Source organism: Dipodomys merriami, unplaced genomic scaffold, assembly GCF_024711535.1.
Source record: "Dipodomys merriami isolate MVZ:Mamm:240054 unplaced genomic scaffold, mDipMer1.0.p SCAF_27, whole genome shotgun sequence".
NCBI lineage: Eukaryota > Metazoa > Chordata > Mammalia > Rodentia > Heteromyidae > Dipodomys > Dipodomys merriami.
The window spans coordinates 8,847,864-8,870,932 of NW_027204159.1; the positions used below are offsets into that span (position 1 = coordinate 8,847,864).

General features: G+C 47.8%; 1 protein-coding gene across 7 annotated transcripts in view; it reads right to left on the minus strand.

Annotated features, from left to right (window-relative positions):
• Arap3 (ArfGAP with RhoGAP domain, ankyrin repeat and PH domain 3) overlaps window positions 1-19,709 on the minus strand; it is a 28,603-nt gene extending 8,894 nt beyond the window's left edge. For 2 of the 7 annotated variants that reach the window (XM_070036267.1, XM_070036261.1), the window contains exons 1-21: window positions 19,447-19,529; window positions 17,296-17,833; window positions 17,125-17,186; window positions 16,925-17,036; window positions 12,738-12,938; window positions 12,506-12,575; window positions 12,006-12,162; window positions 11,731-11,915; window positions 11,541-11,647; window positions 10,834-11,033; window positions 10,652-10,737; window positions 10,358-10,540; window positions 10,074-10,209; window positions 9,585-9,701; window positions 8,994-9,141; window positions 8,808-8,910; window positions 6,381-6,600; window positions 4,882-4,945; window positions 4,471-4,634; window positions 897-1,109; window positions 552-657 (exon numbers count right to left, since the gene is read on the minus strand). In XM_070036267.1, coding sequence (XP_069892368.1) covers window positions 552-657; window positions 897-1,109; window positions 4,471-4,634; window positions 4,882-4,945; window positions 6,381-6,600; window positions 8,808-8,910; window positions 8,994-9,141; window positions 9,585-9,701; window positions 10,074-10,209; window positions 10,358-10,540; window positions 10,652-10,737; window positions 10,834-11,033; window positions 11,541-11,647; window positions 11,731-11,915; window positions 12,006-12,162; window positions 12,506-12,575; window positions 12,738-12,938; window positions 16,925-17,036; window positions 17,125-17,186; window positions 17,296-17,816 — 3,155 coding nt within the window. In that variant the 5' untranslated portion in view covers window positions 17,817-17,833; window positions 19,447-19,529. Of the gene's footprint in view, window positions 1-551; window positions 658-896; window positions 1,110-4,470; window positions 4,635-4,881; window positions 4,946-6,380; window positions 6,601-8,807; window positions 8,911-8,993; window positions 9,142-9,584; window positions 9,702-10,073; window positions 10,210-10,357; window positions 10,541-10,651; window positions 10,738-10,833; window positions 11,034-11,540; window positions 11,648-11,730; window positions 11,916-12,005; window positions 12,163-12,505; window positions 12,576-12,737; window positions 12,939-16,924; window positions 17,037-17,124; window positions 17,187-17,295; window positions 18,422-19,446; window positions 19,530-19,587 lie in introns of those variants that run through there. The other 5 variants (XM_070036263.1, XM_070036265.1, XM_070036268.1 and 2 more) reach the window with 5 other exon arrangements.
• Window positions 19,710-23,069: the final 3,360 nt, after the last annotated feature.

Genomic DNA, 23,069 nt, shown 5'->3' on the forward strand with positions numbered 1-23,069 from the left:
GTGCTGTCCCTCAGCTCTTCAGCTCAAGGCTAGCACTCTACCACTTGAGCCACAGCGCCACTTCAGGCTTTTTTTTTTTCCTGCTTATGTGGTGCTGAGGAATCAAACCCAGGGCCTAATGCATGCAAGGCAAGCGCTCTACCACTGAGCCACCTTCCCAGCCCAATAATATTGATTTCTAACCATTTCTAAAGGCTTTTACTAAGAATTTCACATGGAATTTCATATCCAGATAAGTGGAGGTGATATTACCCATCTCATCCTCCTAATGAGGTATATAGTATTCATTACTTCACCTTCCTCTTAGAAATGAGAAAATAGGCTTGAGAGGGAACAAATAACTCACCCAAAGCCACACAACTAGAATGATGGAGCTAGATCAAAAACTTAGGTATGTTGGACTCCAAAACTTTATGCTACAACAACCATCACTGAACAGCTGTTTGTGGAATGAATGAATGAATCAATAAGTGAATGAAATAAATTGTGGAGTCTGACTGAGGTGATGAACGTTCAGGGAGGGAGCCTGCAGAGGATCTAGCCATACTGACCGGTAGAGATGCCCAATGAGGGTAGCCAGTGTACGGCGATTGACCCGAGGCAGACAGCTAATCACTTCTTTATACTTCTCCAGGCGTTGATTCTTTTGGGGAAGCTCTGAAGATGGAATGGAGGAGAGGATCCAGGTAAGGAGCATAGGCTAGAGTGTGGAAAGAGATATCTGGAGAAATCCCTGCCTGCCTCCTACCTCCCCCTAAGCCAAGTCTCCACATGACCCCTAGGGTGGAGTACTGAGAAGGGAGTCTTCCCAATACCACAAGAAAGCCTCACAGATTCTGATAGTAGGAAGGAGGCAAATCCCCTTTCGGCTTCATAATGAGGGATCTTGGGAGTACCAGCAGCCTCTCTCCATCGAGGCAGCAATCGAGCAGAGGTCACAGGGTCATCAAGCTCTCGAAAGAAACGTTTGAGGGTGTCAGTAACATCTTCCACAAAGTGTTCCCCGGGTCGGAGTTTCACAGACCGGGCATCCCGCCGGAAGTCAGCAAGGAGTCGTAGGCTACGGGCCCGAGCGCCCCCTTTCCGATATACACCTTCCAGTCTGAGCCCTAGAAACAGCCAGTAGATTCTGGTCACCATGGCAAAAAGGACAGGCCATTACCCACCCAGTGACTCTCTCCTTGGGACATGGCTACATAGGAGTGGGAGAGCTGAGTGTTTTTGATTCTTAGCTCCTTGTCAGGAAGTAACTCTCTGACCTCGTTGTTGTCACACACAGTATCCCTGTTAGTATTATGCTCACCTTTGGTCCTCAGCTCCATCCAGACCTGGGCCCCCTCCCATTCCTGAAGTGCCCTCCATACACCTGGCCCCTCCCTCTCTCCGCCCAGACCCACCTGAACTCCCATCTACCTCACTTCCTTGCCCCTCAGACCCTCCTGCTACCTGGATGGTGACAGGAGGCCATGTGCTCCCTCTTGGGGGAAATATGGCTCCTCATGCCTACCTCTGTGTGGTCCCCTGGGATGGATGTATCCAATCTCTTTCAGTCCCCACCTGTATCTCATACCACTTTTAATCTTTAAAGTAGTACTCTTTGATCTGATTATCTTCAGATTTTATATTTGAGCATTTACCAAATTTATTTACAATCCTAAACTCAGTATCCCCCGTATCCATGCGCAATTGGTTCCAGAAATTCCCACAAATCCACAGATTTGTCTTTTATATAGTATTATTTGCATATAACCTATACAGTTTGACCTGGATGCTTTAAATCATCTCTAGATTATGAGTAGTACTTGGTATGATGTTAGTGCTGTGTAAGTAGCTGTTATGCTGTCTTGTTTATGAAATAAAAACAAGCACAAGTCAGTACATATGCATCTCTCTCTCTCTGTCTGTCTCACTCTGTCTGTCTCTGTCTCTGTCTCTCTCTCTCTTTCTTTCTTTCTTTCCTTTCTTTCTTCTTTCTTTCTTTCTTTCTTTCTTTCTTTCTTTCTTTCTTTCTTTCTTTCTTTCTTTCTTTCTTTCTTTCTTTCTTTCTTTCTGCTAGTGGAGTTTGAATTCAGGGCTTTGCACTTGCTAGCCAAGTGCTCTGGCAGACCCATGTTTCCATGCCTTTTTGCTTTCTGTTTTTCAAGTAAGATCTCTTTTGCTCAGGGCTAGCTTTGGACCACAATCTTCCTATGTCTCCTGCCTGCATAGCTATGATTACAAGACTATGTCAACGCCAGGTGCTGGTGGCTCACGTCTGTAGTCCTAGCTACTCAGGAGGCTGAGATATGAGGATCACAGTTCAAAGCCAGCCCAGGCAGAAAACTCTGTGAGACTCTTATCTCCAATAAACCACTAGAAAAAACTGGAAATGGCACTGTGGCTCAAGCAGTAGAGTACTCGCCTTGAGCTAAAGAGCTGAGGGACAGGCCCAAGCCAGAGTTCAAGCGCCAGCACCACCAACAACAAAAAAAGACTATGTCAACATGCCCAGCTTACAAATATTTCATGTCTTTAGTTGGTTGAATACACAAATAGATATAAAACCTGCAGGTATAGAGGGACGCTTGTACTTTTGGTCATTGGTGAATATATACAGAGAAAAATCTCAAGTCCCTCTTCCATATTCTTGTTCCTAGATGAGTCTCTGTCTCTGTCTCTCTCTCACTTTCTTTCTTGGGAGTGCCAGTGATTGAACCCAGGGCCTTGAATATGCTATACAGGGGTACTAACACTGAGTTGCATTCCCAACCAGAAATATCCTTTTCATGGTAGAATTCAGAGTTACATTTTCAAATACTTGTGTTTTTTTTTTGTTGATGACCGCACTGCATAAAATAGCTTCCAAGTATAATTCTGAAAGACTGCTTATTATTTCCAAGTATAAGCAGGCTGTAATGTGCCATACAGAGAATATTTCTGTGCATTAGATAAGCTTCATTGGGGTATAGTTATGCTTCTGATTTCAATGTTCACAAATCAAATACACACACATTAAATAAGGTCACTTTAAACTGAAGTGTGCATGCACGTGTGCATGTGCGCACACACACGCACGCATGCAAGGTCACACATTGATTCGTTGACAAAAATGTTGTAACCAGAAGTTCAGAGGAACCTAAATCTGTCTCTCCCTTGAGGTAAGGATTCAGTATTCACTAATTGTTTGCAGTGGCTTTACAGAACATAACTCGTGCAAATAATGAGAACTGATTATATTTGTTTTCTTAATGCCATCTCACACATTAGTGTGAGATGGCATTCACTGCTGTATCTATAGCATCTTCCTCATGATCACTAGCTGCTCAATAAATCTGTCAAATAAACTTGTGGTGTATGGCTCCTGGAGTGGGAGAGGGGCATGTCTGACCACCCACTCTTTTTTCAGGACCTTCCCCCTAGGCCTCAGACTGAATTCTTCCTGTGACACAGGGAGGCTGAGAAGAGGCCTAAGTAAGTGAGATAAGTCAATGAATAATGCTATTGCCAAGGTGAGAAGAATGTTATTAGCCATGACTATCCAGTGTCTATCTCTTCATAGGGTGCCTCATCCATCTCCTCCTCCTCCTTCCCCTTTCCTCCTCCTCTTCTTTTGTTTTAGGTGGGGTTGGACTCAGAACCCCATACACCCTCATTAGCCTTCTGTGAGATTTTTTTCCCAAAAATTCAACCTCATAAAGAGAGTCATAGGGAAGATAGATTTCAACTTGGTCCTTATTTGTGTAGAGAACAAAACAGAGGCTAAAAACTCACGAAGAAGTGTAGGGATGAACTGCCAACTTCATGTCTGGAAAATCTCTCCCACACAGAATGATTCTGCTCAGACTATCAGGAAAGTTGCTTCCTGCACAGTGAGGCTCTTGTCTAGTGGCTTCCCTCCCTCTGTTCACCATAGCTGTGCGTCCTCCATCACATTCACAATGTCGCATTCATCCACCATACCCATACCTCTATGAAAGTGACCTCCAAACATGTACCCCCTGTCAGGCTCTGAATTCAAAGCTTGACACATAACTACTTTGAAAAATGAGGACTATTAGTTCCATTTTACAGATGCAGGAACTAAGGCCTAGAAATGCACAGCAGCTTGCCAAGTCATAACACCCTTTGGTGTTAGGTTGCTGTACTGGGAAGCAGAACCCTTTTGTGTTATTGCCAGTATTGAGAACTGAACTCAGGGCCTCATGCTCTTGCTTAGGTTTTTTTTGCTCAAGGATGGTGCTCCACCACTTGAGCCAAATCTCTACTTACAGCTTTTTGTTTGTTAGTTGGAAATAAGCGTTGTCTGCCTAAGCTGGCTTTGAACCGTGATCCTCAGATCATAGCCTTCCTGAGTAGCTAGGATTACAGGCATGATCTAGAACCTGGCTCAGAACTATTTTTAGGTGGCTCATCTCCCATCTATGGCTGTGTCCATGTTCTCCTCTCCCCACCCTGACCCCACTGGCTCAGTATCAACCAGTGCCCACTCACCATGCTGGGTGACAAAACTGATGCAGGCGTCCACAATGATGGGGATGTCACCCCGGCTCATCTGCTGCTCCTGAAGTCCTGTGCCTCCCCCACCAGCGGCACCTCCAATGGCTGCATTCCATGCCGAGAAGTCTAGCCGACCCTCCCCCTGCAGATACAGGGTCCTGAGACCCAAGAGTTGGGTCCAAGTCAGAGCCAGCTCTACAGGGTCCTTTGACTGACAGTTCAAGAGCACAAGGACCCTGACTTTGCAGAAGCACCAGCAGGGGGCAGCAGCACCCAACCCAGATGGTCCCAGAGCTAGGGAAGCAGCTTTGAGGAAACAGGCAGTCATCCAAGAGGACAGGGTGCAGACAGTGGGATAAATTTCAGAAAATGAGCTTTAAGGCTAAAGGCAGGAACAACATTTACCTTCCTGTCTCTACCAAGACCAAATGTTCCTTTTTGTCTGGGGTGTCAGCTGCAGAGACCACACCTGATAGGAGAATCACTGGACATTAATATCATCTTCATCTTCATCATAAGGAATACTATTTATGAGAGCTTAAGGAATTTAGGTACTAGATTAGGAGCCTTACATTCCATGCATCATAAATCCTAGGAGTTACATATTACTCTCTCCATGTTATAAGTTGCATTACAGCTCAGAGAGATTAAATAACTTGCCTTGCTTTACTTGCTGTAAAATATGATGAGACTGAGATCAAACCCAGGCATTTTGTTTCAAAAGTTTGAAAATAATATGATACTATAATTTTCTTACTCTTCTTTTTTTGTATTGTTGTTGGTTGTGGGGCTTGAGCTCATAGGCCTGGGCACTATCCTTAAGCTTTTTCACTCAAGGCTAGTGCTCTACAACTTTGAGCCATAGCACCACTTCTGGTTTTCTGGTGGATAATTGGAGATAAGAGTTTCATGGACTTTCCTACCCAGGCTGGCTTTGAACTTTAATCCTTAGATCTCAGCCTCTTGAGTAGCTAGGATTACAGGTGTGAGCCACCAGTGCCCAGCTTTATATTCTCTTTTAACAGGAAGGATAACAGTGAGGGTATCCTGTCCACCCTCCCAGTCCCCAACCAGCAAAAATATTACCAACAATAAAATTTATATAACATGCACTGAGTACTTTTGCCTTATTTTAACTTCACTGTAACCTTCTGTTGTGGTGGTGGTGGTGGTGGGTATGGGCTTGAACTCTGGGCCTGGGTGCTGTCCCTGAGCTCTTCAGTGCCCGCTGTCTTTTTTTTTTTTTTTTTTTTTTGGCCTATACTGGGGCTTGAACTCAGGGCCTAGGTACTATCCCTTTAGCTTTTTCCCTCAAGAATGGTGCTCTACCACTTGAGCCACAGTTCTACTTCCGGATTTTTGATAGTTAATTGGAGATAAGAATCTTATATACTTTCCTTCCCAGGCTGACTTTGAACTGAGATCATCATATTTCATCCCCCTGAGTAGCTATGATTACCAGCATAAAAAGATGAAGAAATTAAAGCACAGAGATTAAATCATTTGTCCAAGGGTATACAGGACATATTAAAGGTAAGGCCTATATCTAGGTAGTTTGACTTCCGAGTTTGTGCCTAAAGCTAATACATTCTGCTCTTTCCCACTAAAATTCTTGTAATTTGTAAATCCCGCCCCCCCCCCCTTTTTTTTGGTTGGGCTTGGGTGCTATCCCTGAGCTCTTCAGCTCAAAGCGAGCACTCTAACCACTTGAACCACAGCGCCACTTCTGGTTTTCTGGTGGTTTATTGGAGATAAGAGTCTCATGGACTTTCCTGCTTGGGCTGGCTTTGAACTGTGAGCCTCAGATCTCAGCTTCCTGAGTAGCTAGGATTACATGTGTGAGCCACCAGCGCCTGGCATAAATCCCTATGACTTCCTTCAGCCCTGTCCGCACCCCTGCTTACTGATCTCCTGTAGCCGACGTAAATGCACCATGTCCTCAGGGGCTGGTGGGCCAGGGCCTGGCGCTGGACACAGGAAGAGGTGGTCACCACGAAGAAGGCCAAACGCTGATAGCCAAAGTCCAGGAGCCAGGGCTGTATGGGAGGGGGACCGCAGCCACAGGCGGCCCAGCCGCAGCAGTCCAGGGCCCAGCAGCTGGTGACAGCTGAGTGGGGAAAACCACTGTGGAAGCAGAGAGAAGATGGGAAGAGACAAGGGAGGGAATGAAGAATGAGAAGATGGGGGAAACCAGAAGTGGAGGGAATAGGATGGGGAGAGATAAAAGGAGGTGACATGACATGGACAAAGAAAGAAAAGAAAGAAATTCAGTTCAATTCACTTCAACCAACATAGAGATGACCCACTGTTGTCCCAACTTTGTGTCTCAACTGGGATGTGGGGTGAGAAACAGTGAATAACCAATATATTCTACTGCTGGTCTATCCTGCCTCAGGGTACTGGGGAGAATCTTCCTGGAAGAAGAGGTGTTGAGTTTTACCTCAAAGCAATGCTTCTCAGACTACTTGTGGTAAAGGACTAGGGTTTTTCGTTTGCCTTTCTTTCTTTCTTTTTCTTTTAAGTTTTAATCTGTCGCTACTCAATACCTAAGTTAAAAATAATAAAAGTGAATTTTCAGAAAACTAAGATAAAAAAGCAAAGACATACATACCCTTCCCTTGCCTAATTAGATTCAACACATAAAATTACTCTGCCAAATTGCTCTAATCGATTCAAAATGCTTCCTCTCAAGTTCTGTGCTTATCCTATCATGGAAAAGAACAAACAGTCCAGGGACAGTGTGATGTGACAGTCTTCATACCGCATTGGGTAGCACTGCCTTAGAGGATGAATGGAACTTCTGGAAAGTATAGAAAATATAAGAGTAGACTTAGACCTGCCTGGGAAGGCAGAGCCCTCAAAGGATCAGAGATGGTTTGTTAGTTTGAGGAGAACTATAGGAATTATAGGTCAGAGCTAAGAATTTCTTACAGATGCCTATCAGCTGTTGGAGAGATGACTTGGAGATGCCAGAAGGTGGCCATTGGCCTTGGACACAGATGTCACTGGTGACCTGCAGAGTAGCAGCTTAGGAGAGCCTGGGTGAGAGGAAGGCAGCTTTAAGGTGTTAAAGAGAATCTTTAGGGCTGGGAAGGTGGCTCAGTGGTAGAGTGCTTGCCTTGCATGCATGAGGTCCTGGGTTCGATTCCTCAGCACCACATAAGCAGAAAAAGCTGGAAGTGGCACTGTGGCTCAAGTTGTAGCACTAGCCTTGAGCTGAAGAGCTGAGGGACAGCACCCAGGCCCAGAGTTCAGGCCCCAAGACTGACAAAAAAGAAAAAAGGAAAAATAAAAGAATCTTCAGGCTGCACACAACTTTCTGAGAATTCAGGAGGGGGAGGAGGGCACTGGGGTGAAAAGTAGAAGATGGAGCAGAGCTTGAGGAAAAGCTGTTTTAGGATGGAAGAGATTGTCATCATCATCATCATCATCATCATCATCATCATCATCATCATCATTTCAACACCCACACATGGAAGGCTTTCTGTGTGTGGGCCCTTACATGTCACTTAATCCTCATCCCTAGGGGATGAGTCTTTTACACCTACTCTGCAGACATAGAAAAGCTCCCCACACCGAGAGTTTGTAGGACTCAAATCTCAGGATGACTCTGGGGCCTGAACTTTTTTATTCTAGAAATGGAGAGATTGGCTTGCTCAGGGATAAAGAGAAGTAGGATAGAGAGAAGAATAGTTTTGCCAGTTAGAAAACGAGGGAGCAGAGTCCAGCGCTGGTGCCTCATGTCTGTTACCCTACCTACTCAGAAGGCTGAGATCTGACAGTCACAGTTAGAAGCCAGCCCAGGCAGGAAAGTCCATCTATAATTAACCACTTCGAAAAAGCCAGAAGTAGTGCGTTGGCTCAAGTAGAAGAGCACTAGCCTTGAGTAAAAGAAGTTCAAGCCCCAGGACTGGCAAACAAAACAAAACAGGACAAAGTAACAACAACAGCAACAAAAACAAACCTGTGGTAGTAGGAGGTAGTAGGTAGTAGGTAGTAGGTAGTAGCAGAGTAGTAGGAGTGAGTGGCAGCTGCTCTGTGGAAGAGGTTAGAGCACAGTGAGGTTCAAGTCCCATAGTCTGATGCCTCTGTGACCATGACCAATGACTAAGTAGCCTCTAAGAGTGAGTTTTCTTATTTATAAATATTACTAATCTTCAACTGTGGTGGGTTGTAAAAATTAAATGAGATATAGGTGTCAAACAGAGGACTGGCACAGATAATAAGCACTCAGTTTGTTAATGGAAATGATCAGCATGGCTAGATATATGACAGGACCAGACAGGGCAGATAAGGTCAGAGCTGTTGGGGAGGGGTTTTAGCTACCTCACCTTCCCCACTGCACTGATCCAGGCCTCCAGACTGTCTGCTCCATCTGTGCCAAAATGCTGGATCCTCCCTCCAGTGAGGATGAGCTCAAAGGAAAAGGGGATCCTGCAGAGAAGATAGGGGTTAGGGAGAAATAGGAGACAAAGAGGGAGCTGTGAGATAAGGATTGGGAAGGGCACAGCCATTACCTGTCAAGGTCACCCGAGTCTGAGGGTGGGGGACTCACCCCCAGACATACAACATCCTGGGGCTGAATGAGGCTGAGGGGCTCAGGGCTGCTCTCAGAAGCAAACATTTCCAGTGCAGCTCCCAGCACACACCACAGGCGAGGAGGAGCTAAGTGGGAGAGAGATGGTCGAGGAGCAGCAGACCTCTGCCCCTGTTGTCATAGTTCCCATTGCCCAGATATTTATTCTATGCCAAGTCTTCTGCCTCTGGATGATCCCAGTTCAACCTTCATAACAATCCTCTGAGATATTACATTCCTTCTGTTTTGCAGATGGAGAAACTGAGGTCCCAATTGGAGCAGCATATCCAAATCATATACATAGGAAGTAGCAGAGTGGGGATTTGACCCAGGCAGTCTGTCTTCAGAGGAGACTCTTCTCTATCACCCAGTCTTCCACCTGGGTGGAAGACTCATTCCAAGCATCCCAGCCTATTCTAGGCCTTTTTCCACTTTCTCATCCCATCCTGTCCCCCCTGTCCCTTTGCAGCCCATTTGTGCCTGTCCCACACTGTATGCCCCAGTCTCCTCCCATCCATTGGCTTCCCCTCACCATCTCGGCCCTTGCGAGGAGGTGGAGGCCCAGCCTTGTTGCTGATGGGACCACAGTACAAAAAGCTGCTGTAAGTGGCAGGTACCACCACTTCATTGTAGACACCAGGAGAAGGGTCTGCAAAAAGAAGATGGAATCAAGTTAGGCCAATGCAATGGGATGGTCTGACCTCCAGTGGGGAAGGGATCCAATGAGAGAAAGCCATGGACTCAACTCTACAGGCAGCATGGCTAAGCAGAGCCCAATGTGGCTGGATCCATCACTATCCAGACTGGAAGAGGGTGGCAGGGATGAGGGGACAAGGAGGCCTCTAGCCTAATGCTGGTTCACTGGCTCTCCCCAATAGTCAGACAACTAGGCAAGTGGCTGTAGGTGGGGATTTCAGAGCATGGGCCATTCTGTAAGTGACACAGCCCCTCTGGCCTGTCCAAATGGAAACCAGCCTTGTTAAGCTGATCACACCTTAGAACAATCAACTGAGAGGATTACCTGAGGGTAGAAGGCCAGGCAAGCTGCCATCAACTGCTGAAGGGGACCAGGGCTCCTCAACTTCAGAAGCATCAACACAGAGAAGCTGGGTCATGGTCTTCAATAAGTTGGGTCCTGCCACGGCTGCACATAGTGCCTGAAGCAGATAAGGGCCTCTGTCAGCTCCAAGCCATGGATACAGTCCTCTATCGCCAAAACCAGCCCCTGCCACCCAAGACTGGGTATCCAATTCATATACTGACTCCCCCCGCCTTCCACCATGAGCCTCAACTCGTGCCTCCTACCTGGAGAAGCTGGTTATGATCTGGATGCTGAGGATGGGGCTTCCGGAAGAGACCTAGCCGGTACTTTCGGGAAATGAACTCTCCCCTGTGGCCAGGGGTCGAATCAGGATGCAGGCCCTCACCAGCAGGTAATGCCCATGCCCAGAAGCGGTTGGCACGATTGTTTCCCAGGACAATAAACAACTGTAGGATAACAAGGGACAAAGGCAAATGACCGGCACTCAAGTATCCCCAGACACCCACTCCTGCCTCCATGCTGGGCCTGAGGATATTCTTCCATTCCTCCCTCCTCACCTGTACTATTTCATTACTCCAGACACTTGTGTCTAGCTTCAGGCTCTGCACCTTGGAGATCCCAGAGCCCAGGGCCCGGTGCTGACCTGTTAGAATATGAGGGGCAAGTGAATGGGTACTCTAAAGACCTCCTGCCCCAGCCGCTTTCTCTCCCCATTTGGGTTTGAGACCCCAGCCCTCACCTGCACACTGCTTACAGATGACCACCCCCAGGTTGACAGCAGCCCAGTCTGGGCGGGAGGCCCCACAGTCCGCACAGTGCCGGTTTGCCCGATTTGACCAGATCTTCTCAGCCACCTCGTAGTCAGACAGGGTCTCGGTTACTGCTTCCTGCAGAGCGGCTGCCCAGCTCTGCCGAGCCCCCCCAGATTCGGCTGTGAAGCTGAGGGGTGGACAGCCAGTCTGTGGGCATGGACCTCCCTTCACATCCCATCCCAAGGCCATTCTTAAAGGAGCTCCACAAGCCATATCGTGACCAGCCTAGTTCCTTCTAAAATCTTGACTTTGTGCTCTGGACTTTCAGCAGCATATATCCATTAACATACACGCACGTGTGCACGCGCACGCGCGCGCGCGCGCACACACACACACACACACACGTGTGCTATGACTTGAATTCAGGGTCTAGATGCTGTTTCTTAGCTTTTTCACCCAAGGCTTGTACTCTATCATTTGAGACACACCTCTACTTGCAGCCTTTTGCTGGTTAAATGCAGATAAGATTCTCAAAGACTGCTCTTCCTATATGCATGATCCCCACATCTCAATCTCCTGACTAGCTAGGATCTCTGGTGCCCAGCTCATTAACATATTCTGAAGAGCCTTTAGTCCTCTCTAGTGCCTCCTCCCAAAGACCCAGAGCCTTGTCTCCCACCATTCCAGGCCCCACCTGAAGCAGCGAAGGGGTGTGAGCAGGTCAAAGCTTCGACTCTTGATCTCCCGGACACTGCATCCTTGCAGTTCAATGAAACAGATCCCAATGCCCAGAGAGAATGCCTGGTGGAGTTGGAGGTAGTGGTACTGTGAGGTGACAGAATGAGTTAAAGCAGGCTCATCAGCCCTAACCCAGCCCGCTTTACCTGCTCACTCTTGTACAGTGCCAGCTCTCCTGGGCTCAAGGCAGCAAACACCTTGGCCTTATGTCCACGCAGCTCCAGCATGCCTGTGCGGAGGGGTCGTGGTGGAGGTGGGGGCCGGGGATGGCCCAGAAGACGCTGTTCCTTTAGGCAGGTTTGCAACGTGGAGCACCACATATCCCGCTGAGCTGGTGGGGACAAGGAAGCAAGTGAGTGTGCCATGTTCTCACACAGCTTCTAGCCCCCCCACCCAGTGTCCCAGGGGTCCCAGCCCTCACCCTCACTCTCAGTGCGGAACACGAACACCCTCTGGCCGGTAATGACCTGGAACTTGTTGTCTTTGCTGCTTCGGGTCATCTCAATGGCAGTCAGGGGAATCACACCTTTGGGGAAAGGATCCTGGAGAGAGAGTCCAATGGCCCGAGGAGATAGGAGCTGAGTCAGGCGATTAACACTCCATCCACAAGCAATGGCTGTAGCTGCAAAGCCAGCTACCTTCAGTTGCTTCTCTGCAGGCCACCAGTGACTTCAAAGGCCACCTCTGGCCTCCCTAGGTCATCTCTTCAGTATCTCATACACATCTGTAGGAAATTCTCAGCTCCTCTGACTTTCTAACTCACTCCACTCCCCAACTCTCCTATAATTCTTCACACTAGCTGACTGGCTGTGGTCCTTTGTGGATCTTAGGTGGCCATCCTTCAATCCTCTGGCCTTTCAATCCTGATTCTCTTCACCCCCTTCTTCTCCCTACTTTCTCAGAGCGTCTCTAGCCCCTCACCTTGTCACTGCCAAAGTACATCAGGCTCTTCCCATTGAACTGCACAAAGCGTCTCTGGAAGACATAGTTTCTGAGGAAGGAAGGGGCCAAGATTGGTGGGTGAGTGGGGTTGCATGGGGTGGGGGATCACAGGGTGTGGGAGCACTCAGGATCTGCCTCTTTATCCCTTCCCACCCCACCCTCCGCCACCTCCCAGCATCCTTCCTCTCCCTTCCCTTCCCCGCAGCCTTACCCCTGAGGTGAGAGCTTATCTAGCCAGCTACTGAGCAGGGGCATGGGGCGGTCTGCTGTGGAGGAGAAGCTGGCATAAGGTGAAATGAGGTCATCATTGGTCTCAGGGTCCAGGGTGGGTAGCGAGAGAGTGGAGTCCCCAGGTAGCTCCAGACTGGCATAGCCAGCATCTTCCCGTGCTTCCAGATCCTGCCTGCTGAGCCTTTGTAGGGGTCAGGACAGGGAGGAATACACATTAGACACAGCACCCTGAATCCCCTCTCATTTCTCTACCTTCACCCAGAACACCTAGTGGAATGCCTGGAAGATACAAGATCTCTTTTCCACATGGAAAGTAAGAAGGTTGAGATGTCAAAATAACCATGCTGCTTCTTCCCTAAGCATACTTGGAATTTCTAACAATCCCCCTCCTCTGTCATTAGTAGTACTTGGGTGGAAAAACTGGTCATACAAATGGCTTCCTGCCGTGGTTGCTCATAGTTAATCAGTGTCTTATAGGTTCTGGCTTCTAAGAAGTACTTGACTTTCTCTCTTTGGACAAAGTTTCCATCAGCTTGCAAATTGCCTAACTTCTTTCATTCTTGCCCTCCATCCACAATCCATTTTCCTTCATCTTATAGAGCTCTTTTTAAAATGTAAATGAGCTAGGCACTGGTGCTCAAACCTGTAATTCCAACTACTCAGGAAGCTGAGATCTGGAGGATTGAGGTTCAAAACCAGCCTAGGTAGAAAGGTCTGTAAAAATCTGTCTCCAAAGTAACCAGCACAAAGCATTGCTGGAGGCATGACTCGAGAGCTAGAGTGCCAGCTGAGTGATCGAGAGGCCCTGAGTTTAAATTCCTACCCTGACCTCAGTCAGACCTCATGTTGCATCAACCTCAGCCTTGCTTACTACAGTCTAACCACATGCTTCTCCTTTAGAGCCTTTGTACATATTTTCTTTGCCTCGAACATGCTTCCTTCCTCATCTCCTTATGCTGCTTTTTATCATCCTCCAAATCCCAGCTTATGTCCTCTTCTCAGAGAAACCTTCCCTAACCATCCTGAGCAGACTCACATTACTCCATTAAGTAAGATTCTCACCCTCAATATCACAAAATACTTACGAAACTAAAAAATATCAGTACATGGGTTTTATAATTTCGCTTTACATCTCTGGGAATGAGGCCCAAGCACTTACAGTTTTGGAGGTTGCCCAGGTTATGAGTCAGCTTTTAGGCTGAAAACCACTAACGCTTCCCTATTTGTTTCCTACTTCACTGAGAAATGGAAGCAATCAGCCAGAACTCCATCGACTCCCATTGCCTTATCTACCCAGGTTCACACACATATTCAGCCTCCCTTCTGTGACCAATAAACACCCATGCATAGAGACAGCCCTTCCTCTGTGCGCCCCATCCTGCTCCTTTCACTGACAGGCATCCCTCTCACTTTTCTACCATTTGTTTCCCTACATTGGGCTCTCATTTACAAACATACATAACATTCCATTCAATACAAAACCTTTTCTTTGACTCCATTTCCACCATCAGCAGTCTTTTTTTTTAATCCTTGCAGAAAAATGCTCAACAAAGTTGTCTATTGTTTTTAACTCCTCTCCTTCCATTCTTTCTTAAACCCACAGACTGGGCTTTCATCCTTACACTCCAAGACTGCCCTTGTTAAAGTTCTCAATGACCTCTACCTTGCCAATTCTAGTAGTCAGCTCTCAGTCCTATCTTACTCAGCAGCAGACTTCTGGGCAACACAAGGCATAGGTGGCCCTTCCCTTCTCCTCATATACTTTGTTCCCTGGGCTCTTCTGAATCACATTCTCCTGGTTTCTTTTCTTCACTAGACACTGCTTTTCAGTCTGTTTGCTAAACCTTCCACTTCCCCTAACTTTCTAGATTGCAGAGGGTACCAGGAATCTGGTCTCATTAGTCCTCTTCTCTGGCTACACCTTCATAACTGTGTATCCCCATATAAATGCTAAGAACTCCCCAACTGAAGTCTACAGCTCAGCCCTTTCATCCAAATTCTAGATTTGTGCAGACAATGATCTATCTGTCTTGAATGAATAGTAAGCCCTTCAAATTCAACATGTCCAAAATGGAACTCTGGGTAACTGCCCCCCACTTCCACCTCTCACCTGTGTTAGTTACCTACAGTCTTTCTTATCTCCGACCATGGCAACTCTATAAATTTTCAGTTGCTCAGAACAGTACTGTCCAACTCAATGTGAACCATGAATTAAATCTCAAGTTTTCCAATAGCAACATTAAAAATTGAAGGAAATATATATGCTTAATTTAATAGTATATTTTATATAGTCCAATATAACCAAACTATTAAGATTTTGGAATGTAACTAACATAAAAATTACTAAGGTTATTTATTTTTATATCTGTTATATTCATCCAGTGTTTTTGTTTGTTTGTTTACTAAGTCTTCAAAACCTGGTAGGTGTCCTACACTTACAGCTTATTTCAATATAGACTTGCCACATCTCATAGCCCTGTAGTTACACGTGGTTAGTGGTTACAAGCTCATACTAAAGCCCTCGAAGTAATTCTTGACCAACTGTCTTTTTTTTCTCACATCTCCAAGTTAACTTGACAAGTTTTCCCTCAAAATCTAGTTACTTCTCATCACTCCCACTCTTATCACAGCATTTTGAGATCTTTCACATAGATTACTGCAAAAACTGCCAAACTTGCTAAGAACCAGGTCCTCACACCTGCAATCCTATCTACTCAGAGGCTGAGATCTGAGGATGGCCATTTGAAGCCAACCTGAACAACAAAGTCCATACTGTTACCTCTACTTCATCACTGAAAAGCTAAAAGTGGAGCTGTATCTCAAGTAGCAGAATGCTAACCTTGAGCAAAAAGGCTCAAGGACAGTGCCCAAGCTGAGTTCAAGCCCCATAAATTGCACAAAAACAAATACAAAGAACAAAAAAACCCTCCAAACTGGTCTCTACTACTTTTGTTCCTCCCAAACATACACCATTTCCAGCACAGCAACCAGAGGGATCCTTTCAAAGTGTAAGTAAAAAACCCTCCAATAACCTCCCATTTCAGAGAGTAAAACTGAAAGTCTCTATAAGGTCCTACCTGTCAGATGGGGCCCTTGACCTCTCTGACATCATCTCTGCCCAGCCAGGCCCACCTGCCCCAACTATGTTGCTGGCCTCCTGACTGCCTCTGCAGTTCCCTGAATGCATACCTTTCTGGAAGCCTCCACATTCTGACCACTTTCCCTGCCTGAGACACCATTCCCGCAGAAATGTTTCAGCTACTTTAGGTTTTTTGCTGAAATGTTATCTTCTTAATGCTTAGTAATTCTTAATAAAAAAAAAACCTGCAGTCCCTCATACTGCCTACAGCTCTCTATTCACTACGTATATTAAATAAATTTATTAACTGATCACCTCCCCACAAGAGCAAGAATTTCTATGTACACGCATCTACCCCAAGTGTCTACATTTGGAATGTAACAGTTGTCCAATAAGCATTTGCTGGATGGAGCCAACCACCTGTACTTCTGAGATTCTCAGGAGGCTGAGATCTGAGAATCACAGTTCAAAAGCCAGCCTGGACAGACAAATCTGAACGACTCATCTCCAATTAACCAACAAAAAAAGCCAGAAGTGGGAGTGAGGTTCAAGTGGTAGAGTGCCAGCCCTGATAAAAAAAAATACAGTTGGAGAGTGAGACCCTTAGCTGAAGGCCAAGCACCAAAAAAAAAAAAAAAAAAGTGCTGAATGGAAGAAGGAAAAGTGAAAGAAAAAAAAATCCTATGGGATTGAATGCAGAGTCTCTAGTGCTCTACCAGTATTTTTGCTTTTCAAATTACTTTTCTGATAGGATCTTGTACTTTTCCCAGGCCGGCCTTGGACCATGAGCCTCCTATCTCTGCCTGCCCAGTAGCTTGGATTTTAGTCATGAATCACTACATTTAATCCTCTATATTGTAATTATGTATCTGTTTGTCTACTTGGTTTGTGTTCTGTCTGTCCCGCTGAGTCACAAGCTGCCTGAGGGCCTATTATAATCACCTTGTGCCTTGAATGCCTGGTTGGCATACATCAAGTGTACATTCAATGTACATTTGATAACTAAATGGACACATGGCCACTGTGAGCTCAACTACTCCTCAAACTTCCCTTATCTTCCTCCCACCATTACCTGATGAAGTACTCACCTGGATTCAGCCCTGTCTTGGCAGACACCTCTGCCCTCTCTTCTGTTGGGGCCACTTGGAACACCTACAGGCTGAACACCATAGTACAGGCAACCTGGATCCATAATGTGCACTGGCAGGGGGCAACAGGGTTAGGTGAGATTATCTGAGGTCCTGATGTGCAAAATCCCTCTTCCTGAAACCTAGGATAACCTACCTACCTGTGCCTGTTGTAGGCCTGAGGGCAGGGATGGGGGCAGTTGTCTGAGAGCTGTCTGGAGACCTTAGGAGAAAGATCTGTTAGTTGTGAAGGTAGAGAGAAAGACAGACTGTCCTCATGTCTTGTTCCTCCTCCCGCAGAATCAGATCCCTAAGCAGCCAACCCCACTTACGTGTCTTGAGCTGCTTGTGTCCCGCCTCTTAAGTCCAGACCAAAATAGATGGCATTGGGCATCATCTCCACCGTATTCAGGGCTGAACTCTCAGAAGAGGATGTAGGGGGAGGAGGGGAACTTGGGCTGGACTCTGAACTCTTGGACTCTTCTGATCCCCAGAAGGGTGGGTTCATCCCAGGCCTCTGGGTGGTAGTAGGGCCACTGAGCCCACTAAACACTGTCCTGGGTTTGGGTACAGGCTTGAGGGGCTGGGCTCGAGGGACTGGGCTTGGGGATGGCTCCATGGTACTATCCAGTTTGGGATCCAGGGAGCCCTCTGCAGTGCCTGCCTGCAGCAGGCGCAGGATGCGTTTCCGGTGCCCAGTGGCGTTGATGCCCAACTGCCTCAGCTCCTTGTGGCCCAGATGTTGGGCTGCACTTGCCGTAGCCAGGCCATGCCGCCGGAACGTGTCTGCATACTGCTCCAGATGTACCGCAGCCAGCCACACAGAGATGTCCAGGTCCTGAGGGGCAGCCATGGGGGCTCAGGCCATTGCTGGGGGGGGCAGGGTGAAGGGAGGGCTCAGGCTGAGATTCCCCCTCCCTGCCCCAAAGTCTGAGGCCTGGACAGTGGGTAGCAACCTCCAGTCTTCTTCCAAAGAAAAATGTCCAAAAGGCCTGCTATTCAGAGGCAGAGCTATCCCAGAATTTTATAAAGAACTATCTTCTCACATGAGAGTTATGTGACCTAAGTCATATACAGGAAAGTGGGGTCCAGAGAGGGGAAGGGGCTCATCCAAAGTGGTATTAGTGTTAGCCTCTATATTTACCCTTCTCTGGGTCTGGGTCAAAACTCTGTCCCTACTTATTGCACTCTTCTGGGAAGGGTGGGATAGGAAGTTGGGGGCAGGGAGGGGTCACATTAGTGGCTTGATTAAACTATAGGATAAGTTGGGGAGACTGGGGGGGTTACTCCTTAAGGGGAGGAGCTAGAGAACCCCACTCCCACTGGTTTCTGAAGCTGAGATTTGGGCGGGACATCCTAATCCTGATCATTCCCAGTGCCTCCTCCCCTTCCACCTATTGTCTCTCTTCAGACTTCCTTCCTGTCCCTCTGGCCTGCCTGCCCCCACATCCTGCCTGGCTTGGTCAGGAGGCCTTCTGGGCTCTAATCATTTGCAATGCATGGGGTCCCAGCCTGGGGAGGGGTCAGTTAGGGAATAGAGTTGGGTGGAGAATGGGGTCAGGCAGATGAAGAACCAAAGGCCCAGGATAGCCCAAGTTATTCTTGTCTTCACCCATGTATACCATCCTGCAGGAACTCAGAAGTATAAAGTGGCATGCGTGTCTGTGTGTGCACATGTGCACGCATGCGCGGGTGTATATGCACACACATTTTCTGCAAACCTTCCTTTTCCCTTCCCATACATACCCAGAGCCTAGGTCTCTACCTGTCAGCAGCACCATTGGGTCAGTCTGACCCTTCCCCTGTTCCCTGACATGGCCATCTCTGCTCCCAGGAGTTTTCTCTCAGCTTTGTTTTAGCCTCTACCCTACTTCATCCCCACCTCTACCTCCAAATCCACCTTTGTCCCCCTCCTGGTCCTGCTTTGTTTTGCACCTGGCAAGAGTGTCCTTGCCTCTGTCCTCATTTTAAGTAGTTCTTATCTATGGCCCCAGACACCTTGGACCCTGGAGGTCCTTTCAGCCTCTGCCAGCACTGCTCTCTCCAAGTTATTCCTGGTCCAGGTCCCTGACCAGGGCTCCATCTTTGTCCCCGCATCTGTCCACCATGCTTCTCACTGGCTGGGACATCTCCCAGCCAGGCCTGGAGCATGGTCACGGCCCAGTTTCCCCCGGTGACTCAAGCCGGGCCCGAGGGCACGGGTCTGGGAAGCAAGGAGCGCTAGAGTGACGGGGGAGAGGGGGGGGGGGGCGGGCCAGGCGACGCGGGGCAGCGCGGGCCAGGCGAAGGAGGGGGTCAGGGGGAGGTGGCAGAGGCTGGGCAACAGGAGGGAGGGGCAGGTCGCAGCGAGGAGGGGGAGGGAAAGGGGAGGAGAAGGTAGAGGGCGCAGAGGGGCCCGGGGAGCCCACGAAGGCCCCCGGAGGAGGTGATGGGGTGGAGTCTGGGAAGTAGGGGTCCGGGGGGGGGGGGGCGGGGGTCCTCACCTCTCCGCGGCTGCGGTCCGCTCCCGGTACCCGCAGAGCTGTCCGAGGCCAGGAGTCCAGCGCCGTCCCCGCCTCCCCACAGCCCTCCCCCCGACGGCCCGGCCCCGCCCTGCTCCTCCCCGCCCCTCCGGTTCCCCCTACCTGAGTCCCCACTGCTCCCCCTCGGCAGGCCGCGGGCCTGAGCCACTTGTGCAAGCGCTCACCTTCTGCTGATTCGGTCCCTTACCCAACCGCTCCACTTATCTGGGTTCTGCCCCCTCTCTGCCCCGTCCCAGAGTGAGACAAGGCCCCAGGACAAAGACAGGAACCAGACCACAGATAGGACATAAGTACAAACAGAGAAAGGAAGAGCGCTGCACAGGGGTTGAGGAGTCGGGCTCTGATCCCTCCGGCTCCGGCTCACTCCCAGCAGTGTGGCTGGACCGGACACCTAGTTATATGTGGGAGCGATCAAAGACGGAGGGGGGGCAGCCTTGGCACATGGGGCGAAGGTCTAGCAGAGGCGTCTCATCAGCTTCCCCCATCCCAAAGGCCCGATCTAGGTTTCTTCCAAGGATTAAAGGTCAGCAAAGCAATGACCCCCTTCTCCCCCGCCCCCTCCCGCACTCCCAAACCAGGGACTGTAGGGTTGAGGCTGGCGCCCTGGGGCCTCAGTGACCAAACAAAGAGCCTTTCCATTCTTGGACCAAGCCTCTTCTCTTACTTTCCCACTTGAACATTGCCAGAGGGCTGAGAAGAAAGTGCTCATTTCCCCTCCTCCATTTGCAGAACCCTCCCCCCCCCCCACACACACATACATACACATTGGAGCCTGTCCTCCAAGAGTCAAAGTCACTTCCCCCACAAAGCAGGGCCAGTACCTTAGCTGTGTGGGGTTTGGGGTGCCCCCCCCCCCCCCCCCCCCCCCCCCCCCCCCGCCAGCTGTGTTTTCCTGTTTGTATAAGAGGAAGTTGGCTGTGAGTCAGCAGACACAGGAACTATCAGTAGCCGGGGAAGACCCCAGCCTCAGGGGAAGTGGCTCTCACCTCTTCGAACTAACTGCCTAGCTCAGGAAAGGACTGTCATCTTCAGCCTTCCTTACAGGGAAATAATAATAATAATAATAATCACAATAGCTACTAGTTATTGAGAGCTGCCTATATCCCAGGCCCTGTGCAAACTTTGCTTAGCAAACTTCAAATATTCATCACAATATTCCTATTAGAGACTTTCATTACCCCCCATTTTTGCAGGTAAGGGGACATTGAACAACATACTAAAGCCAGGTGCTGGTGGCTCAGGCCTGTAATTCTAGCTACTCAGGAGTCTGAGATCTGAGGATCCTGATTCAAAGCCAGTAATGGGCAGGAAAGTCTATGGAACTCATCCCCAATTAACCAACAATAACAACAACAAAAAAGTGCCAAAGCAGAGCTGGGGATCAAGTGATAGAGCTCAAAGAGAAAAAAAAATAAAAGCTCAGGGGCAGCACCCAAGCCCTGAGAAAAAGCCCCAGGACCAACATAACAAAATAAAACAAAAATAAAAACTTGCTCAAAGCCAGGTACAGGTGGCTCCTGCCTGGAATCCTAGCTATACAGGAGGCTGAGATCTGAGAATTGCAGTTCAAAGCCAGCCAGGACAGGAAAGTCCATGAGACTCTTATCTCCAATAAACCACTAAAAAAACTGAAAGTAGGGCTGTAGCTCAAGCGGTAGAGCGCTAGCCTTGAGCTGAAGAAAGTAGGGACAGCGCCCAAGTCCAGAGTTCAAGCCCCATGACGATGACAACAACAACAAAAACTTGCTCAAAGCCCTGCAACTAGAAAAGGACCAATCAATTCTCCAAGCCACCCACACCCTGGAGAAGATCCTGGAGCAAGATGAATAAGCAAAGAGCCTCTTCTCCATGTAAGCAGTGATTGGGCAACCTATGGTGGCGGTATTGACTGCACTTCTCATAGATCTTCAGCTTGAAGGGCTGAAATTAATCAAGAGCACAATTGCTTCCCTCTGAAACCCATCCATTTCTTCACTAGGACTGGCTTCCACTTTGCTGCTCCCTCTCAATAATAGAACTTAGCAGAGATCTGGAACTTTCCTTCAATTGCATGGAGGTCTAGGATGCTTCCTCCCAACTTTTCTTAACCCTCTTTCTCCCTCACAGCTCTCTCAGCCCCAGGACTCCTTCTCTCATAGGCATTTCCACCTTATGTATCATCCTGCATTTGGTTGTTTCTTATTGGAGAATCTAAACTAATCCAGCAAGAGAAGAGAAGTAAAAGAAAACCCGGGGTGGCTGGGCGCCGGTGGCTCACGCGTGTAATCCTAGCTACTCAGGAGGCTGAGATCTGAGGATCGTAGATCAAAGCCAACCCGGGCACAGAAAGTCCATGAGACTCTTAACTCCAATAAACCACTCAGAAAACTGGAAGTGATGCCATGGCTCAAATGGTAGAGCGCTAGCCTTGAGCTGAAGAGCTGAGGGACAGCGTTCAGGCCCAGAGTTCAAGCCCCATGACTGACAAGAAAGAAAGAAAGAAAGAAAGAAAGAAAGAAAGAAAGAAAGAAAGAAAGAAAGAAAGAAAGAAAGAAAGAAAGGAAAGGAAAAGAAAACCCAGGGCACAGGGTCTGAGGAGATGGGCTCAGGGGGGTGGATGGTGAACACATGTAGGATTTCTAATCATCTTTTTGCTCTGTATTCCCTTTGGCAATCAAATAAAGCACATGGACCTTGTCTCACAATAATGTTTCAAAGTACATAAAATGAGATATATAGTATTATAAAAGAAACCAATTGTATCGCAATAAAATTATAAAATTATTTTAATGTAGTATAGTAATGTATGTGCCTTTTTATTAATGCTTTAAATAAGATGTCGTGTTAGGGTGGACCTCATATAATTTTCAAGTAATGGTGAATGCAAATGATAGTTCAAAAGATCTGTGGAATTGTATTATGAGAGGAAAATATATGTGATCTCTATTGGTATCAGGACCATTTATAGCTAATATGACTGACTTGTTTATGCAGTTATAATAGAAGGAAATAGTAAATTACAGGTAGAGATTAATTTGAATAACATAATTTTTTTCCAATCTAAGTTCCATGATTCTTAAATTAAGGAGACTGGGCCAGAAGTTCAGGGCCAAAACTCAAAAAAGGAGACCCAACTTCCTCCTTCAGGCCATACTTCTCTGGATCAACAAGATGGGGTGGGTGGAGGCTACTGTTCTTGGGTTGTATCTCTCTCTCTCTCCTTCTCCCTCTCCCTCTCCCTCTCCTCCTGCTTCTGCCTCTGTCTCTGTCTTTGTCTCTCTGTCTGTCTCTCTATCTCTGTCTCTCTATCTCTCTGTCTCTTTCTGGCTTTCCCCTGCCCTTTTTTTGTGTGTGCCAGTCCTAGGGCTTGAACTCAAGGCCTGGGCACTGTCCTGGAGCTTTTGTGCTCAAGGCTAGTGCTCTACCATTTGAGCCACGGCTCCATTTTTTACTTTTTTGGTGATTAATTAGAGATAAGAATCTCACAAATTTTCCAGCCTGGGCTGGCTTTGAGCCTCAAAGTTCAGCCCCTTGGGTAGCCCAGCTCCTTTTCCCTTTTAAGTCTCATCCCTTTTCCTCTCTTCCTTTCCCTTCTCCCTTCTTTT